The following is a 19,576-nucleotide window of genomic DNA, read 5'->3' on the forward strand; positions in this document are numbered from 1 at the left end:
ACCATAGGACACAATACTGCGTGCTTGGCAGTCAAGCGATGGATTCGATGCGACGTAACATGATGTGATTGGCAGTCAAGTCAATGTGTTAACTACTAACCGAGCCTTTCTGCAGTTCCTCACAGCTGGGACCAGTCTCCTTCGCCCCTCCACTGATGCGTTGTATTTGTCCAGGTCCAACTCTTCCAGAACCTCCTCTGACATCTGCAGCATGACGGCCAGAGCTGAACACTGGGTCTCAGACAGTTTCTCTGATCTGTTCTCTGACTTCAGGAACTGTTGGATCTCCTGATGTAATGAGTGGTCGTTCATCTCCATCAGACAGTGGAAGATGTTGATACATCTGTCAGGAGAGGTGTCACCACGAGTTAACATCTTCTTCAGGTTCTGGATGGCTTTCTGGATCTCTTCTGGACTGTTCTCTGTCTGACCCAGCAGGCCTCCTAACAGACTCTGGTTGGACTGCAGTGAGAGGCCATGAAGGAAGCGGACTAAGAGGTCCAGGTGGCCATTTTTACTCTTCAGGGATTTTATGATAGCAGCTTTCAGGAAGTCTGAGAGGGAGCTGTTACTGTTGTATTTATCTCCCAGGAATGTGTTCAGGACCTCCATGTTCTTCTGTGTGAAACAGTGGAACAGGTAGACTGCAGCCAGAAACTCCTGGAAGATCAGATGAACAAAGCTGTAGACCGTTTTCTGGAACAGCACACTCTCTGTTTTGAAGATCTGTGTGCACACTCCTGAGTACAGCGCGGCGTCTTTCACATCAAGACCACACTCTTCCAGGTCTTCTTGGTAGAACATGATGCTACTTTTCTTCAGGTGTTTAAAAGCCAGCATGCCCAGATTCAGAAGAACATCCCTGTCAGTCTTAGTGAGCTGCTGTTGAGTCCCCTTTTCTTTGTCTTTCTTGTTCACATCATGAGTCTCGTCATACTTCTGCTTCTTCGTGTTTGTCTGAACCAACAGGAAGTGGCAGCACATCTCAGTCAGGGTATTGGGCAGCTGTCCTATCGTGGTGTGTGTCCTCAACATGTCCAGCAGAACGGTAGCAATGATCCAACAGAAGAGTGGGATGTAACACATGATGTGGAGGCTCCTCCATGTCTTCAAGTGTGAGAGGACTCTGTCGGCCAGCTTCTCTTCACTGAATCTCTTCCTGAAGTACTTCTCCTTCTGGGGGTCTGTGAACCCTCGCACTTCTGTCACCATGTCAACACATGCAGGAGGGATCCGATTGGCTGCTGCGGGTCTGGTGGTTATCCAGAGGAGGGCCGAGGGGAGCAGATTCCTCTTGATGAGGTTTGTCAACAGAGAATCCACCGATGATGTCACTGTGACATCAGAGATGATTTCATTTGTGTCGAAGTGCAACGGAGACCTGCTTTCATCGAGGCCATCGAGGATGAAGCAAACTTTCCAGGCAGCGAGCTGCTCTGCTGTGACCTTCTTTAACGTTGGGTGGAAATCATGGATCAGGTTCAGAAGACTGTACTGCTCATCTCTGACCAAGTTCAGCTCCCGGAATGAAAAGGGAACCAGGAGATCTATATCTTGATTCTCCAAACCTCTTGCCCAGTCCAGAGCAAACTTGCGCGCAGAGAACGTTTTTCCGATGCCAGCGATGCCATTTGTCAGAACTGTTTTGCTGGGTTCCTTTCTGCCAGGGAGGATGATCTTAAAGACTTTACAGCAGTTGATTGCATCGTCATGGAAGGTCTTCATGTTGGAAGTTCTCTCAAGCTGTATCACCTCATGTTGGCTATTAACCCCTTCACTCTGTCCCGCTGAGATGTAGAGCTCTGAGTAGGTGCTGGTGACGGAGTCTCCAGACTCTTCCGTCATGTGGTTTTTCACTCCATCAAGACTGTCCAAACTGACCTTATAATCGTTCAAATCAACCTGCAGACGGACATCTGAAATGAGAAGAACATTTATGTTTAAAACATTCAGGTTAATTCATAACGTTACATGTTTACAGCACACATTACTAATTAATTACCCCCAGATAATATGCTTTTTGATAAGAAACATTTTGCCAAAGGTAACAACACAAGATCAGCTGTTTTTGTCCAGTTGTTGAGTTGATAGATGTTTAGCTTCATTATTTGCACTTAGATATAATTGATACAGACAGATCATTTGACCATTTGTGACCAGATTTGACTGAGAGCCTGCCATCGAGCAGCCTCCAGCTTTTCACCAGAGGAGAAAAAAGAATATTTTTGTTTAATCCAAAATTAGTTAATAGCACAGGCAGACTCTTCACTAGAGCATGTAGCTATAGGTGTAATGTTAGAGACCACAGAAGACAAGTAAATATGAAATAAATGCTTAAACATGTAGCTAGGTGTAATGTTAGAGTCCACAGAAGACATGTAAATATGAAATAAATGCTTAAACATGTAGCTAGGTGTAATGTTAGAGGCCACAGAAGACATGTAAATATGAAATGAATGCTTAAACATGTAGCTAGGTCTAATGTTAGAGTCCACAGAAGACATGTAAATATGAAATAAATGCTTAAACATGTAGCTAGGTGTAATGTTAGAGACCACAGAAGACATGTAAATATGAAATAAATGCTTAAACATGTAGCTAGGTGTAATGTTAGAGACCACAGAAGACATGTAAATATGAAATTAATGCTTAAACATGTAGCTAGGTGTAATGTTAGAGACCACAGAAGACATGTAAATATGAAATGAATGCTTAAACATGTAGCTAGGTGTAATGTTAGAGTCCACAGGAGTGAACCTTTCAAGTATGTTTTCTCAACTCGCTGTTTCTCTGCAAGATATTACTCTATAAGCCATATCTCCAAAACTGGAGGGTCAAACTGAACAACCAATATGTCAACTTGAAGCTATGATTCCCTGCTTTCATATGACATGAAAAAACGATAATTACAAAAACTCCAATGGGCCCCAGTCAAATTTGGTCACATTTAGTCTGACTATGAATTTTTAATGAGTGCAGATTCTTACTTTGTCCAGGTGTGGTTTGACTGGGTGTCTTCAGTCCAGGTGTGGTTTGACTGGGTGTCTTCAGTCCAGGTGTGGTTTGACTGGGTGTCTTCAGTCCAGGTGTGGTTTGACTGGGCCTGGCTGTAAACAAGTTCTTGAGCTTAGTCCAGTTACCCTGGGTAAACATAGTACCTTTCCTTTCCTTTTTGGGTGTCTTCAGTCCAGGTGTGGTTTGACTGGGTGTCTTCAGTCCAGGTGTGGTTTGACTGGGTGTCTTCAGTCCAGGTGTGGTTTGACTGGGTGTCTTCAGTCCAGGGTTCTGCTCAGTCTCACCACGCCTCTCTCTGTGGACATGATTACATATTTACATCCTCATTGGAGCCACCTGGTTCCTATGTAGATCCCAAAATCCATCATTGATTGATTGATTAATTATTACATTTACATTTTGGGTTGGATATGTGGCTAATAATTAACCAGATAATGTCAGCTAAACGGTTTTTCTATCCCTAGGCTAGTTGTAGTGTGTTATAGTGTATATTGTATAGTGTTATAGTGTATATATTGTACAGGATTGACATACTGTGTATCTGGAGGTCCAGATTCATCACTGAAGTTAAGAGGAATGTCTTTAGAAAAGTCACTCTTCACAGACAGAAGGCTGGGAGTTGGAGACTCTGCTCTGAGGTACAGACGTCTGGAATACCATAAATGTTTGTGTGAATGACATGGTCAATTCGTTTTTTATTTTGTATTGTTACATTCCATTTTACTTCCAAAAGGGTAACATCTTTTACTTTCATCTCACAGCATTGCAGCAACAACTAAATTGAATAAAATGGCCAAAAACATAATATAAATTGTTATGTTGTGGTTTTACTAGGCATGTCAAAAAAATAGTTCTAAAACGGTTATAGTCCCAATACTTGATTCTGATTGGAGACACTCGATGTGCTCATGTCTCACTACGCCTCTCACCCATTGTAAAATTCATGGTAACCTGAGACCTCTTGTGGCTTATTGCTTTATCACAGGGTCTGGCCAAGAGGGGGCGCAAGTACACCAGACTAGGACTAGGCAGTCAGTACTAGCCATAGAGTAAGACAGAGTTACGACAACTCCGTTCACTTCATGGGGTTTCAGTCCAATCTTCTACGTCTAGACTTCTATTGGTGAAGAGCATAGCGAACAGTGACAAAGTCCTGGACCGGGAGTTGGCAGAATGCACTGGACTCAGCTTTCTGCCCCCTCAATGTCGTAACTCTGTCTTACTCTATGGCTCTGGTCTAACAGGAAAGCACCAGCTTGGAGGAAGTGACTTTATTATGTGGCGATAGAGCTTCCAGTCTGTGTTCCTCACTTGGGAAATAAACATCAAGCTTAATATTGTACTGTAACCTTGTGTGGCGTCTTTAAGTTACTAAATATACAATAGGCCTACACTAACAGGTGATAGTTTAAATGTATAGGTGGCATACTGTACACATACTGTACACATACTGTACATGCACACAAGCAGCCAGCCTGTCTACTGAACACCACACTGAGACCCTTTCATGACGACGCCAGGCCCAGGAAATGAATCCCAATGCATTTTTCATCAAAGACATTTCAAAAAGTGTTTATTTAAAGACCTTTGAAGCGTCGTACGAAGCCAACTCTTGTCGTGACAATTCATGACAACAAACACAATATTTTGGACCAAACAAATAATTACAAAGAAGAAAAACAACAAAAAAATTGTTTTTTCTACTTTCTAATTCTTTGTTTGGCCCAAAACATTGTGTTTATTGTCATGATTTGTCACGACAAGTGTTGTCTTTGTCCGCGGCGTAAACGTCTTTAAATAAATACTTTATGAAAAGTCTATGAGGAAAATGAACGGGGGTTTATTTTCCGGGTCTCTCGAGGGGGCGGGACTGCGACGCTTAATAGGAGGATTGACATACTGTGTATCAGGAGGTCCAGGTTCATCACTGAAGTCAGGAGGTTTTCCCGTAGACGTGTCACTCTTCACAGACAGAAGGCTGGCTGTTGGAGACTCTGCTCTGTGGATGAGATGTTTGTCAGCTCCCTCCTCCTCTCTCTCCTCACGGCGTCTCATCTCTGCTCTGTGGATGAGATGTTTGTCAGCTCCCTCCTCCTCTCTCTCCTCACACCGACTCATCTCTGCTCTGTGGATGAGATGTTTGTCAGCTCCCTCCTCCTCTCTCTCCTCACGGCGTCTCATCTCTGCTCTGTGGATGAGATTTTTGTCAGCTCCCTCCTCCTCTCTCTCCTCACACTGACTCATCTCTGGTCTTCAGGAAACCTGTCAAGACATTACAGACACAATACACCAGGAAACAACTGCATTATTTGATGTGATCCAACAGAACTGCTCCCCCTGCAGAGTCTTATCTGTCATCTACCTCAGTTATTCTCATTTTTCAACCTTTTCAGGCCATGACTCCCCAAAACATTCACATGTGAACTGGGGACCACCCAAAACATTCACATGTGAACTGAGGACCACCCAAAACATTCACATGTGAACTGTGGACCACCCAAAACATTCACATGTGAACTGTGGACCACCCAAAACATTCACATGTGAACTGGGGACCACCCAAAACATTCACATGTGAACTGTGGACCACCCAAAACATTCACATGTGAACTGTGGACCACCCAAAACATTCACATGTGTACTGTGGGGACCACCCAAAACATTCACATGTGAACTGGGGACCACCCAAAACATTCACATGTGAACTGTGGACCACCCAAAACATTCACATGTGAACTGTGGACCACCCAAAACATTCACATGTGTACTGTGGGGACCACCCAAAACATTCACATGTGAACTGGGGACCACCCAAAACATTCACATGTGAACTGTGGACCACCCAAAACATTCACATGTGAACTGAGGACCACCTAAAACATCCACATGTGAACTGGGGACCACCCAAAACATTCACATGTGAACTGTGGACCACCCAAAACATTCACATGTGAACTGAGGACCACCCAAAACATTCACATGTGAACTGGGGGCCACCTAAAACATTCACATGTGAACTGTGGACCACCCAAAACATTCACATGTGAACTGAGGACCACCCAAAACATTCACATGTGAACTGGGGACCACCTAAAACATTCACATGTGAACTGTGGACCACCCAAAACATTCACATGTGAACTGTGGACCACCCAAAACATTCACATGTGAACTGAGGACCACCTAAAACATTCACATGTGAACTGGGGACCACCCAAAACATTCACATGTGAACTGTGGACCACCCAAAACATTCACATGTGAACTGTGGACCACCCAAAACATTCACATGTGAACTGTGGACCACCCAAAACATTCACATGTGAACTGGGGACCACCCAAAACATTCACATGTGAACTGTGGGGACCCCCACAAAGCACCTGGAATGTAAGAGTTGAGGCATTACATTAAGTTTGAGTCCATATGGGTAAATATTGTGAAACTAGCAGATCTACAAGCTCACACATTTTTGCCCCTTTCTCATATTTAAGCCCATGTTTAAAACCCATTCTGGGCAGGAACCCCTTTTGGTGTTAGCATTATGTTATGCTTTAGCTATTGAAAAATAGCAGATCTACAAGCTCGTAGCGCGCCACTCGCTTGTAGGTCTGCTATTTTTGAAAAATGACTGACGACTGACATAGAAACAGCTTTTTCAGAAAACTGTCAGGATGTAGAAGACATTTGTAGATTCGTCCTCAGGTCAAAATGGCTAAAGCCCATGTTTAATCAATCAAGACAGTTTTTATAGTATAAGTTATATAGTTTATATAGTATATAGTTATATAGTATATAGGTTGTTGATTACTTTTTGATGCAGTAATGCTCTGTCAATTGTTCTTGTATATTGTAAAGGTCTTAAAAGCTCTTTATTTGCCACTTTACTGTCATCTGGGGACCCCTCCAAAAGCATGTGTAGTAAGTAGACAATCGCACAATGTCAGTGTCCGAATGTAAATCGTTGCGGTTTGTTCATTATCAGAGTTCAACCTATAGCTGGTGTTCTGGCCACGTATTTAAAGACCTCCATGTGTGTTGTGTGAAGTCCACAAGATGGTCACGTGTTTCAGTAGGTCACCAATTTCACAGTAACACCATAACGCCATGCTGGAGTGATGGAGTGTGAGTGAACAAGTGGCTGAGATTTGGTGTATTGTAATTTGGTAAATCTCCTTTGAATTGATTTGACATCAGTTAGGACGGGTCTTGCCCCCCCCCCCCACACACACACACACAGTGTCGCCTTCTGTCACTGAGGCATGTATCAGTTGTGAGGTGAACACAAAGCTGTCATGTGACAACATTTAACATGTAAACTGGTTGTAACATAACACCACCCCTTCTCTGTGTGTGTGTGTGTGTGTGTGTGTGTGTGTGTGTGTGTGTGTGTGTGTGTGTGTGTGTGTGTGTGTGTGTGTGCGCGCGCGCATGTGCACAGATACAGGGCAGTTTGGCACTAAGACAGCAACACACCTTGTGTGTTTAAAAAAACAACATTTAGAGAGAGAGGGAAGGAGGAGAGGAGAGAGAGAGAGAGAGAGAGAGAGAGAGAGAGGCTGCTATAGAGGGGAGAGGAAGTCAGAATGAGAGCGAGGGGCGAGCTAGGGGTCATCCTTTGAGACACGTCCTGGTTTTGGACCAATAAGCACCTTTGTTTGAAGCTTATAAGGGTCAAAGGTCAAACAACCAGTGTTCTGAAATGCTGCCCGAACCCGACCTGACCCGGCGGGGGTCATCGGGCCGGGCCGGCCCTAAAATGTATGCAAATGAGTTGGGCCAGGCCGGGCCTCGGTATCCCTTCAGTGATGCTAAACCCACTGTCGATAAAACACCCCAGTTTTATAAAAGACACTTACGATTTTGTGGACAAAATTAAAGCTATTATAGTAGGAAAGGAAGCCTTGTTGTTTTCAATAGATATAGACAGCCTCTACACAAACATTGAGACAGAAGCAGGCCTACTAGCAGTCAAAGAAGTATTTAATAAGTACCCGGACACAAATCGACCAGAGGAGGAATTACTCCAATTACTAGACTTAAATCTAACCCAGAATGATTTTTCCTTTAACAACAAATTTTATTTACAAATCAAAGGGACGGCCATGGGAAAGCGATTTGCACCATCTTATGCGAACATTTACATGAGCATATGGGAGCAGACAGCACTAGAAAAATGCAGACTTAAACCAACACATTATTATAGGTTTCTGGATGATATTTTTGGAATATGGGAACATAGCAAGGAAGAATTCCAGGAATTTATTGATGTTCTTAATAGCCATCATAGATCCATAACGATAAAATTTGTGACACACACGGAAAGGATTGACTTTCTTGATGTAACAATCTTCAAGGGCCCAAACTTTAACACAAATGGGAAACTAGACTTAAAAGTATTCTTTAAAGAAACAGACACCCACGCCCTATTACACAAAACGTCATTCCACCCGACACACTCGTACACAGGGATAGTCAAATCACAACTACTAAGATTCCATAGGATTTGCACGCAAAGTAGTGATTTCAAAATAGCTTGTAAAACACTATTTAAGGCACTCAGACTAAGGGGATACACTAGGACATTCCTCCGGAAAGCTCAAAGTACCTTCTTAGAAATAAGAGTGCGTGATCCAGGCCCTAAATTGGCCCTGATAACCAGTTATTCAACACAGAGCATACTAGCCAACAACAGAATAAAAAGGAATTTTGAGAACCGAACGGATGATCTTCTAAAAGATTATAAAATTATATCGGCATACAGAAAAAACAAAAACCTTAAAGATTATCTAGTACACAGCAAGCTAAAAGAAATCAACACACCAGCACGCGAGGGACCAGAATACTTCAAACCCAAACAATTAGTCAAAAATAGAACTACAAAACGCGTATTAGAGATTAAACAACGAATAACAACCAGAACCAGCAACTGCATTTACTTAATCACATGTAACAAATGTGGTTTACAATATGTCGGAGAAACGGGTAAAACAATAGGTACAAGGCTGGGACAACACAGATACAATATTAACAATGGAAAAAAGACAACCACAAGATTTGTGCAACATTTCATGGCTCATGGCATTGAAGCTCTAAAATGCGCTGGACTCCAACACAATCCCAACTGGACAGTAGGACAAAGACGTTTTAATGAAAAACAGTGGATTAAGAACCTCAACACGGATTTCCCTGGAGGCTTAAACATGCCTAAAATCAGATCTTGAACACAACAAAACCTAAACGCAGGATTAAACTGGAGAAATCTAAAAATGATTGGATCAGACTTCCTCCAGATACATGGCGAATGCATTTATTCCTTGCATTGTGCCTAAACATGTTGCGACTGAAGTTTTTTAATTCCCCCCCATCCCTCTCCCCATTTCCTGTCAACCTACTGTCTGTCCCTCCATAAAAAATATAAAACAAAGGCAAAAGCCACAAAAAAACATTCAAAAAAAGAAAAACTGTATAATACCAGACTATATTATTTCCAGTAAAGTGATTAAAAACACTTACCCCGATATTAACCTTTAGGCTTTAATCCAACGTGACAAAATGGAGTCCATACAGTGTTCAGCTCTCTGTGTTGTCGTCGTTGTTGTGTCAAAATGGTCGACTGTGTTTTTAACACACAAAAAGTAGGATGTGTCTAGAGGGGAAACAGGTTTTTCCAGTTGTGGGGTGTCGCTAGGCAGACCGGCTAGTAGCCCAGACAGCCAGTGGGGGGGAGGAGGCAGAGCGCAGCCAAGAAGAACACGCCTACTCGGCCTCGTCATTGAACAGAAGTACCCCGCCTACCTATTGGCTCAAGGCCAAGTGTACGGACCTACGCCACCTTCCAGGGAAGGTTAACACTAGGAAGTCTGAGCAGCCGTTCTGACCGAATTTGAGATTTCAATGTTTATTTTCTCAGCCCATGGAGTCCAGAGAAAGTTCCCCTGGCATGACTTTGTCTAAATATTCGATTGAAATCATCATCAATCATCAATCTCTGTTTTTTTTCCCATTTGAAACATTTTGTAAATATGATTTTAGGCATATATCTCTTACTCAGTCTAACTGTAATCGGCACAATCGACCGCCGTCACGCTTTCTCCCCCTTTTGTTTGCGCTGCTTGATAATGGTGACGTTAATGGTGATTCCCCGACATTTCCTTTTCACTTGATATCGTTTCGTAGAGAGCGCCTTATATAGCGCCTTATATACCAAATGAAAGCCCCAATTCCATAGTTTACATGGTATTTTGAATTTTTTTAAATGAGCAAAAAATGAGCGAGTTATGATCTAAAGAAAATGGGTGGAGAAAAAAAAAGAACACACAAACAGACAGCTGGAGACGGCATTGTTGTTGTTGTTCAAGCCTGCATTCCATGTCCAACGAATTAAATCATATACGTTTGGCTGGTTAATTAACTTGGAATTTGTTTATTATTTTGATAAGATTATAGGAATATGAATACAATGATTATTATCATTGTTATTATTATTATTATTATTGAATGCTCGGTTAGACTCGACCCGACATTTACTTTCCATGAAGCGAGAACGCTTGCCGATGCGCGATACAAAATAAAAAGTGTGTGAAATAATTCCAACCAGATAGACCTCCCGAACCGCTAAATGTTTTGTCAGTCAAAATAACAGTTATTTCTGCAAGCGACGTGGAACGTATGTAGGCCTGCTGTTGTGGATTAATTTGTTTCACAGCACAGCCTATTCTGGCATATAGGCTAAATATCGCCAGCTCTTTGTCAGTCAAAATAGTTCAGCCTGTCCGTCCTTCTTTATCTGTAAACTTTTCTGCAAGCGACCAGATCCGTGGAACTTTCCTTTTTCTCTCTCTCTCTCTCCCTCTCAGGGAAGCATGCAAATGTTCATGAATTCAATAACTGCACGATGTTAACAGCAGCTGAGCTGGGGTTTCTCCTCAACATGCAGTGGCATTTCACGTGTGGAGTTTATTTTTTGTATCACCAGGCTGCAGGCTTTCTATTTAGTGTGCAAGGCTTACATCCGGTAAGCCACTGTATACGCTGATTTCCATACACAACACATACACGATCCGTATCCTCTCCTCACCGGATGTTGAATTCACAGTGCTAACGGCCGTATTCTGAACGATGTTTTTTATTAATTAAACTGACAACATAACGTGGCTAATAATTGTTTATTTGGAATGTACTTTGGCTGGTAATTTAGGTAGATATAACGCGACTCACTTGCAGTGGCGGAACAACATTGGCCCGGGCCGGGGTGTGACACGGCACGACCGGGCCTCACCGAATGTCTGTGACATTGCGCAGCAGTGCACACACGAGAGAGAGAGAGAGAGAGACGTAGAGAGAGAGAGAGAGAGAGAGAGAGAGAGAGAGAGAGAGAGAGAGAGAGAGAGAGAGAGAGAGAGACGTAGAGACAGAGAGAGAGACGTAGAGAGAGAGAGAGAGAGAGAGAGAGAGACGTAGAGAGAGAGAGAAAGGTGCGTGCGTCAGTGTGTTAAAAAATAAATAGTCTACTACTCATCTTTGTGTTCTGTTTCACCTTCTGAGTGATCGCACACAGGGAAAAGAAACAAGAAGGGGTTTAGAATCTAAACAGTCCGTTGTGGAGAAAAGGAAGTTATCCACACATATGCACTCCTAAATCCTCACAGAGTGATTAGCCTACTAATGAGTGACAGGTGCTGCACTTTTGGAGCGTGGCTGAGAAGTGAGGATGTCTGTTGGAGAGAGTGTGAAGCCCGACACACACCGTCTGCGACCGTCTGCGGCGTGGCGCGTTGCCGCCTGGAAAATAGAACTGGGTTCTATCGGCGCGCCAGGCGCCGCGGCGCGACGCGGCGGACGGAGCCGGTGTGCGTTAGGTTCATTGAAAATAATGGAGGCGGCTGTGTCCGCGCCGCGCGGCGGACGCAGCCGGTGTGTGGTGGGCTTGAGACAGACTCCACGGTGCTTGTACAGTCCAGCGCAGTAGGCTACATTCTCATCAGACATGATATTTTGCTAAAGTGTAGGCTATTATATAGGCTATATAAGCTCTGTATCTGGTTAATTGCGGGATTCGCGGGGGCCCGCTGGTTTTATCAGTCGTGAGTGACTGTGTAAAAAATCGTCAATCGGTCAGCTGACAGCCCGGGCCCTCAGGAGGTCCGGGCCGGGGTGTGACTACCCCCCCTACACCCCCGTTAGCTCCGCCCCTGCTCACTTGTATAAGTAATTTACCGCGGACAGGCCGCATTTAATGCAATACATTGGCTTTAGTAATGTTGTTAGCTTATAATATTAGCAACTGTAAGCTAACGGCTGGAGGACTACGGACAATCCGGTCAATAACATCATTACACTTAAACATTAATACAATTATGTCATGTTTACATGCCTAGTCAAGCAGTCTGTACATCGCGTGGGGTCACATATATTAATTACATCGATAACACACAAGAAAAGACAAGTGATCTTGCTCTTTTGGAAGGAAAAAAAAAACAACAGAAGGCAGCAACGCGACACTCTTCCATGGCTATGTTGCAATATAGCACTACGGCAAAATATATCTTTTTCACATGTATTATTAGTTTTATACATTTTAGGAGTGAAAAATGTGTTTAGAAACATATATGATTTAATTTGTTGGAAATGGGATGCAGGCTTGAACAATGTCTTCTCCAGCTGGAGAGGGACGAGTGGGGGAGAGAGTGGCCAATCAAATCGCACCAAAAACACGGTCCCCCTGACCGTTCAGCCGACTGAGTAGTAGTGTAAATTTTTCAGCCTTCCTAGTGTTAAAGGGGAAGGATTGACTGCCTATCTGCGTCTGCGCTCATTCCCCACTGACTTCTGAGAGGGACGTACAGTTCGGGGCATGCTCGGCGGTAAGCGATATCTCACACCAGGCTTATATCCATGTTAATGTGAGCGTCATATTAAAGTCCGTCTTTCTCCTCCTCTATAGCTAACCCCGGACCAATGCAGACCCAGCCAGCCAGACAGACACACACATAGCTCCGTAAGGGAGTGGTTGCACCACTCAAAAATAAAACTGTGTGAAGGGAGGGGCGCTCTTATCATTGTACCAGAGCCATCTAATAGAAGAGTTACGACATTGAGGGGGCAGAGACCCAGAGCCATCTAATAGAAGAGTTAGGACATTGAGGGGGCAGAAACCCAGAGCCATCTAATAGAGAAGTTAGGACATTGAGGGGGCAGAAACCCAGAGCCATCTAATAGAAGAGTTAGGACATTGAGGGGGCAGAAACCCAGAGCCATCTAATAGAAGAGTTAGGACATTGAGGGGGCAGACACCCAGAGCCGTCTAATAGAAGAGTTAGGACATTGAGAGGGCAGAAACCCAGAGCCATCTAATAGAAGAGTTAGGACATTGAGGGGGCAGAGACCCAGAGCCATCTAATAGAAGAGTTAGGACATTGAGAGGGCAGAACCCCAGAGCCATTTAATAGAAGAGTTAGGACACAACACCAGAGGGAGTACAACAAACCATGTACAACCCAGATTCGGCACAAACAAGGGACTAAATTATTTTCGCTCCTATGCCACCAAAATGTGGAACGCCCTACCAACAGTCATTAAGACATGTGAATCCCTTGACTCCTTCAAAACCGCTCTCAAAGGGCACCTACGGACGGCTGCAATTCGAAACTGGCCTCTGTAAAATCTGAATCCCCCCCACCCCCCCCCCCTTTCCCCCTCACTGTATATGTTTCTTTTCCCTTTTTGCTTCCTTTATGATGAATTCCTGTTCTGTTCTTTAACTACATAGAAGTGTCTATTTGTACGTCTCTAAATGTTTTGATGAATTGAACATGGTGGACCCTGTTGTAAACAAGTGTAATGCTTAATTGGGTCGTCCACTCACAGTTAACAGTCTTTGTATTGAGTTTGTGCTTGAATCAATCAATCAATGTGTTACAGTCTCAGAGTTACAGACCCGTAAGGATCCATTATTAACCACATTAAGGGTGGTAATTTAACGGTGTGTGTGTGTGTGTGTGTGTGTGTGTGTGTGTGTGTGTGTGTGTGTGTGTTGGTTTTGGGTCCACATGTCTGTTCAAATGGGGGTCCCTGGCATCACATGTCTGTTCAAATGGGGGTCCCTGGCATGTCTGTTCAAATGGGGGTCCCTGGCATATCTCTTCGAAGGGGGGTCCGCAAGATCATGAGTGTGAATGTGGGGGTCCCTGGGGGGTCCCTGGGGGGGTCCCTGGGGGGTCCCTGTGGGGTCCCTGACAGGAAGACGTTTAGGAACCAGTGCCTTAGAGAACAAAGAGAAAGTGGACAATAAAACACAGGTATATTTAACAGTCCTCTGGCGCCATCTCCTGGTGCAAATTCAAATCACAACGTGGAATCTGCTGAAAGACTCATTGAACAGTGGAGTTCAACCGGTGGTCCGGGGACCACCAGTGGTCCCTGAGGGGGTTCCAGGTGGTCCGGGGACCACCAGTGGTCCTTGAGGGGGTTCCAGGTGGTCCGGGGACCACCTGTGGTCCTTGAGGGGGTTCCAGGTGGTCCGGGGACCACCAGTGGTCCTTGAGGGGGTTCCAGGTGGTCCGGGGACCACCAGTGGTCCTTGAGGGGGTTCCAGGTGGTCCAGGGACCACCAGTGGTCCCTGAGGGGGTTCCAGGTGGTCCGGGGACCACCTGTGGTCCCTGAGGGGTCCTTGAGGGGGTTCCAGGTGGTCCGGGGGCCACCTGTGGTCCTTGAGGGGGTTCCAGGTGGTCCGGGGACCACCAGTGGTCCCTGAGGGGGTTCCAGGTGGTCCGGGGACCACCAGTGGTCCCTGAGGGGGTTCCAGGTGCTCCGGGGACCACCAGTGGTCCTTGAGGGGGTTCCAGGTGGTCCCCATGCAGCTAAATGTCCACGGCAGGGCTCGGCATATGCTACTAAAAACAGCACCGTGCGAGTTGTAGAATTAAATTTGTACCACTGGTGCGACTACAGAATGTGACCGTTCAATCGTGATAAAGACAATTAAGGCTCTGATCCCGCAATACACATTCTATTAGTTTCAGTTCTATACAGTATTGTTACATTCTAGGACTCTGGAAGGCTATAGTGACTGATAATGAAAATGTCTCCGATTTGAGGTAGGTATAGTGCAGCATTTTGGCCACAGAAAGAGTAATCTTCAAGATTGAGAGGTCATCTTGGGCTTAAATTGAAGCTTAAGGATATGCACTGATAAAAGTGGATCTGACAAACAGTAAATGTACCATGATTCAATCTGTTATGATTAACAAGCCACATTTAAGTATGTTCGTTTACAAGAAAATGTCAAGTATTTCGATTATCATCTCTCGTTAAAAATACAAGAACGTGTGCATTTATTTATGCAATGGATTTATTCACTTAATTCTAACCAATAGTTTTCAGTACCCACACACAATGGTCAAAATGCATTAAAATTTACGGGCAAATGGTTATTAGGAACAGTAAATGTAACATGATTAAATCTGTTATGATTAACAAGACACATTTACGTTTTTTGTGTACAAGGATATGTCACTTTTTTCGAGAATCATCTCTTATTAATAATACAAGAACGTGTGCATGTATTTATCAAATGGACTCATTTACTTAATTCCAACCAATGTTGTTCTGTACCCACACAAAATGGTCAGAATCCAGTAAAATATACAGAATTAAGCCTTGTAAACCTGGACACGCCCCTTCAATAACTTTTTCCCCTTCAAGAAGTGTCCTCACATCAGACGCCATTTTCACAGCACCTGCACGAACTTTCTACTGTCTTCACTTCACCATTTTTCACGTTTATTTAAGGTAAGATTGAATAATATTAGCCGCATTTGATTGAGGTTCAATTCAGCAAGTGTTTACATTATGTTTTGTTTAGTAGCAGCTGTAAAAAACATACTGTTTGCTGCTTTACAACACACATCAAAGCAGACGCACGTGTGACGCCAGTGACGGTTTCGCACCCTGACATTTTAATGGACGCGCTACGTGTGGAGGATTAAATGTTTAAGGCCTATTCATAGTTTAGTTGTGTGTTTTTGATGAACGTGCTACTTAGGGCTGACCTTCGATTACGGATTGGTCTAATTTATTTAAAACGATAAGCATTGCAGCAACAACTGTTGCAGCCTTCATGAAAGCAGTGACGCACAAATAATTAGGCTTAATAAAACAAGTCAACTGCCTGACGCAGGCATTACCTCTAAAAAAATATATATATAGCCTATAATCAAAGCTTCTCTTCCGATTGAAACTCAGATGTGAAAACACCAAAAAAAGCACCAGTCCTGGATCTCCAGGCGCGCTAATTTGCGCCGCGGTCTACGCCGCTCTCAGACCCTTCCGACGAGGCTCTTTCTTGGGGTAGAAAAGTGTGGATGACCGCGGCTCAAATTAGCGCGCCTGGAGCCCAGGAGGTCAGGGGCCTTTTCCCCTGTCCCATGCGTGATTCGCCGCGGATTTTTCGCCGCGGATTTTTCGCCCCACTTGCCCATCCCATATGTGTTCTTTGTTCTCCTTGCATATTCTAAAATGCAACCACACTTTAGATTTCTTTTGTGGCGGCATGAGTGCAGGCTGCTGTGTGTGTGTGTGTGTGTGTTGACTTCCTTGTTGTTACCACCACGAGTGAGGGGGAGAGGGGAGGAGGCGTTGCGGTGCTGCGAGGCGCGAGCATGGCTCGCGGACCAAATGGGGCCGTCTCGCGGACCAAAAGCGGCCGCTTTTTTTAAAATGACTATTCGATTTCTTTCAGCTGTGCTCAATTAAATGTACTGTTAAAGCGACGCATGCCCCCACCTCCCTCTCTCTCTCTCTCTGCTACTGCGTATCGATTGTTTGATTGATTGAAATATTCATTAACAGTTTGCAGAATGACAGTACATTTCAAGCACAAACTCAATACAAAGACTGTTAACTGTGAGCAGGCCCTGTGCCAGGATGAAATGACTGAGGGGGCAATTGAGATTTTTGAGGGGGCACAAAAAACGTTTTTTTTCTTATTTTTTTAATGTCAATAATAAAATATAAAACTCCACGGGGGTGTTTGCCCCCTTAAATCAACCTCTTTGCCCCTTAGATCAAAAGTGGATTTTTTTAGTTGCAGACAAAACAATGGTACATTTCCAGGCATTCAATTAAATGAATGGCGGTGGGAGGGGATTCAGATTTTACAGGGGCCAGTTTCGAATTGCAGCTTTCCGTAGATGCCGTAGAGGACTATACTACACATTTTGTAGGTGTGTGTGTGAAGCACACCTGCCCCAAATATAATGTCATTGCTTATTGGCTACATTTATGTACCTGCTTGTGATTCATGCATTTAAAGATGTCTTTTTATCAGATGTCTGATAAGTTGTTTAACTATGTTTTTACTGTGTCAGTCTTCTCGACCGACCGGCACCCCACCCCACCCCACCCAGCCAGCTGACGTCAACTGCAGCCTGGACTGGAGGCGTTCACACAGTCACACAGGTATTCTTTTGAGCTCTGGTCCTATTGGCTGGTTGGTTTTGTCTGACTATATGCTTGGATAAGTATTTCTTCTCATTGGAGGCAAAATCACAGTTTAACCAATTTAACCCTAGACATTGGCTATTTCAATACAAGGTTGTAGATCAGCTATTTTACAAACATATTTATAGTAGGCATATAGTCAATCGCACACATTCTAGTTTAAACTTCTAGTTCGAGCATGCACAATGTACTGTAGTCATGAGGTTTCACTAACTGTTTTTACTGTGATTTCAGGCTCCTCAACCGACCGACCCACGCCCCCCCACCCAGCCAGCCAGCTGACGTCCACTGGAGGCGTTCACACACAGTCACACAGGTATTATTTTGAGCTCTGGTCCTAGATTGGCTGTTTGTTTTGTCTGACTTCTATGCTTGGAGAAGTATTTCTTCTCATTGGAGGCAAAATCACAGTTTAACCAATTTAACCCTAGACATTGGCTATTTCAATACAAGGTTGTAGATCAGCTATTTTACAAACATATTTATAGTAGGCATATAGTCAATCGCACACATTCTAGTTTAAACTTCTAGTTCGAGCATGCACAATGTACTGTAGTCATGAGGTTTCACTAACTGTTTTTACTGTGATTTCAGGCTTTTCAACCCAACCCACCCAGCCAGCTAGCTGACGTCCACTGCAGCCTGGAGTGGTCACCTGCACCCAAGCCACAGAAGCAAGTCGCACCTGTCGCACAGGTAAAGACCTTCACATAACACGCAATGTTCTCATTTTCTTTTCAGCTTCATTCAACTCCAAAAATAGCCCATCTACAAGCTCATTTGTTTTGCTTGACTCCCAATATGTTTGAAGTATTCCTTCTCATTGGAATTTATGGAAAGTAGACTTGCAATAGTGTAGTGGTTAGTTTGATGCACTTCTGCATTCTGATGTCTGTACTGTTCATTTCATGTGTTTGTAGGACCACAGCATTGAGTCCTGTAGAGAAGCTGTCATCAGAGGCCTCATTGTCTTCCTTGGGGAAAAGACGGAGGAGTTGATCGAGGATTACAAGGTAAAGAAAATCTACCTCTGTTCTAAACTTCTTGCTAAAAGACCTAGCCTAAATGAGCCATCTACAATATAGGGTATGCGTGTGACATCATCATACCCGGAAGTTATGCGGGAATGCCGCATGGGATGACACATACATCCAAACAGAAAAGTCCTATTTGATTGCATTAAATTACTTTAAATAACTTTAAATTCACTTCATCACTCACTTTGCCACTTGATTTGCCACTCAATCTGCCATTCACTTTATGCATGTGCATACCCTCTATAGAGCCTATCTGATGGCTACGTGGGATCAATGGCTGGTCAGTTGGCTGGTCAGTTAAGTAATATCATGGTCGGCAGGCTATAGGGGTAGGCAACCTTAGGCACAGGTGCAAACATTGGCACAGGGGAGGGTGATCACTGGCACACTGGCATAAGGGTGAGAGAGAGAAAGTTTTTCTTTTAAAATTAAATATTCCAAAAAAGTGTAGTCAGTTAAATTAAGTCCATTCACATCTACAAATGACATGATAATTTACATCCTGCACATAATTGTACATTCATTCAAACTTCTAACTCATGACTGGGGAGGGATTAGGTGGGTTATTGCTCTGAGTTTAATGATCATTACATCCTGAAAATATTCCTAAGCCTGTTATGTATCCTATATGGACAGTCATAATTATATATGGCACACTGACTATCACACAAATGAAAACATGGCACTTCATGTAAAAAGGGTTGCAGACCCCTAAGCGGCTATACCATACTAGTAGTTTTGGCACATGTTCTAAAATGTCCTGGTAGATTGTGAGGTTTTCACTTAAGTGATGATTTTCTGCTGGTGTTGGTCCACTGTGTTTTATCAAGTCCAGAGTCGATACAGCCATCTACCATGAGATGTGTTGTTGACAAACTTTATGGATTTGCTTTTCTTTTCTTTTTTTAAAGATATTTTTTTGCGGCTTACGCCTTTTATTGATTTTTTAAGGGACAGATAGTAGGCTGACAGGAAACGGGAGAGAGATGGGGGATGACATGCGGTAAAGGCCGTGTCGGGTTC

At 43.8% G+C, this 19,576-nt stretch overlaps 1 protein-coding gene across 1 annotated transcript; it reads right to left on the reverse strand.

Moving 5' to 3' along the window:
• Nucleotides 1–75: 75 nt before the first annotated feature.
• LOC310854357 (protein NLRC3-like) lies at nucleotides 76–5,204 on the reverse strand (the record flags this gene model as incomplete). Its single annotated transcript, XM_083758955.1, has 3 exons — nucleotides 5,130–5,204; nucleotides 2,988–3,308; nucleotides 76–1,916 (listed from the first exon to the last, which is right to left on the reverse strand). Exons 1-3 carry the CDS (start codon nucleotides 5,194–5,196, stop codon nucleotides 76–78), a joined length of 2,229 nt encoding a protein of 742 aa, XP_083615081.1. The 5' UTR covers nucleotides 5,197–5,204.
• Nucleotides 5,205–19,576: the final 14,372 nt, after the last annotated feature.

Source organism: Protomyctophum parallelum (assembly GCF_964188405.1).
Source record: "Protomyctophum parallelum genome assembly, chromosome: 23".
NCBI lineage: Eukaryota > Metazoa > Chordata > Actinopteri > Myctophiformes > Myctophidae > Protomyctophum > Protomyctophum parallelum.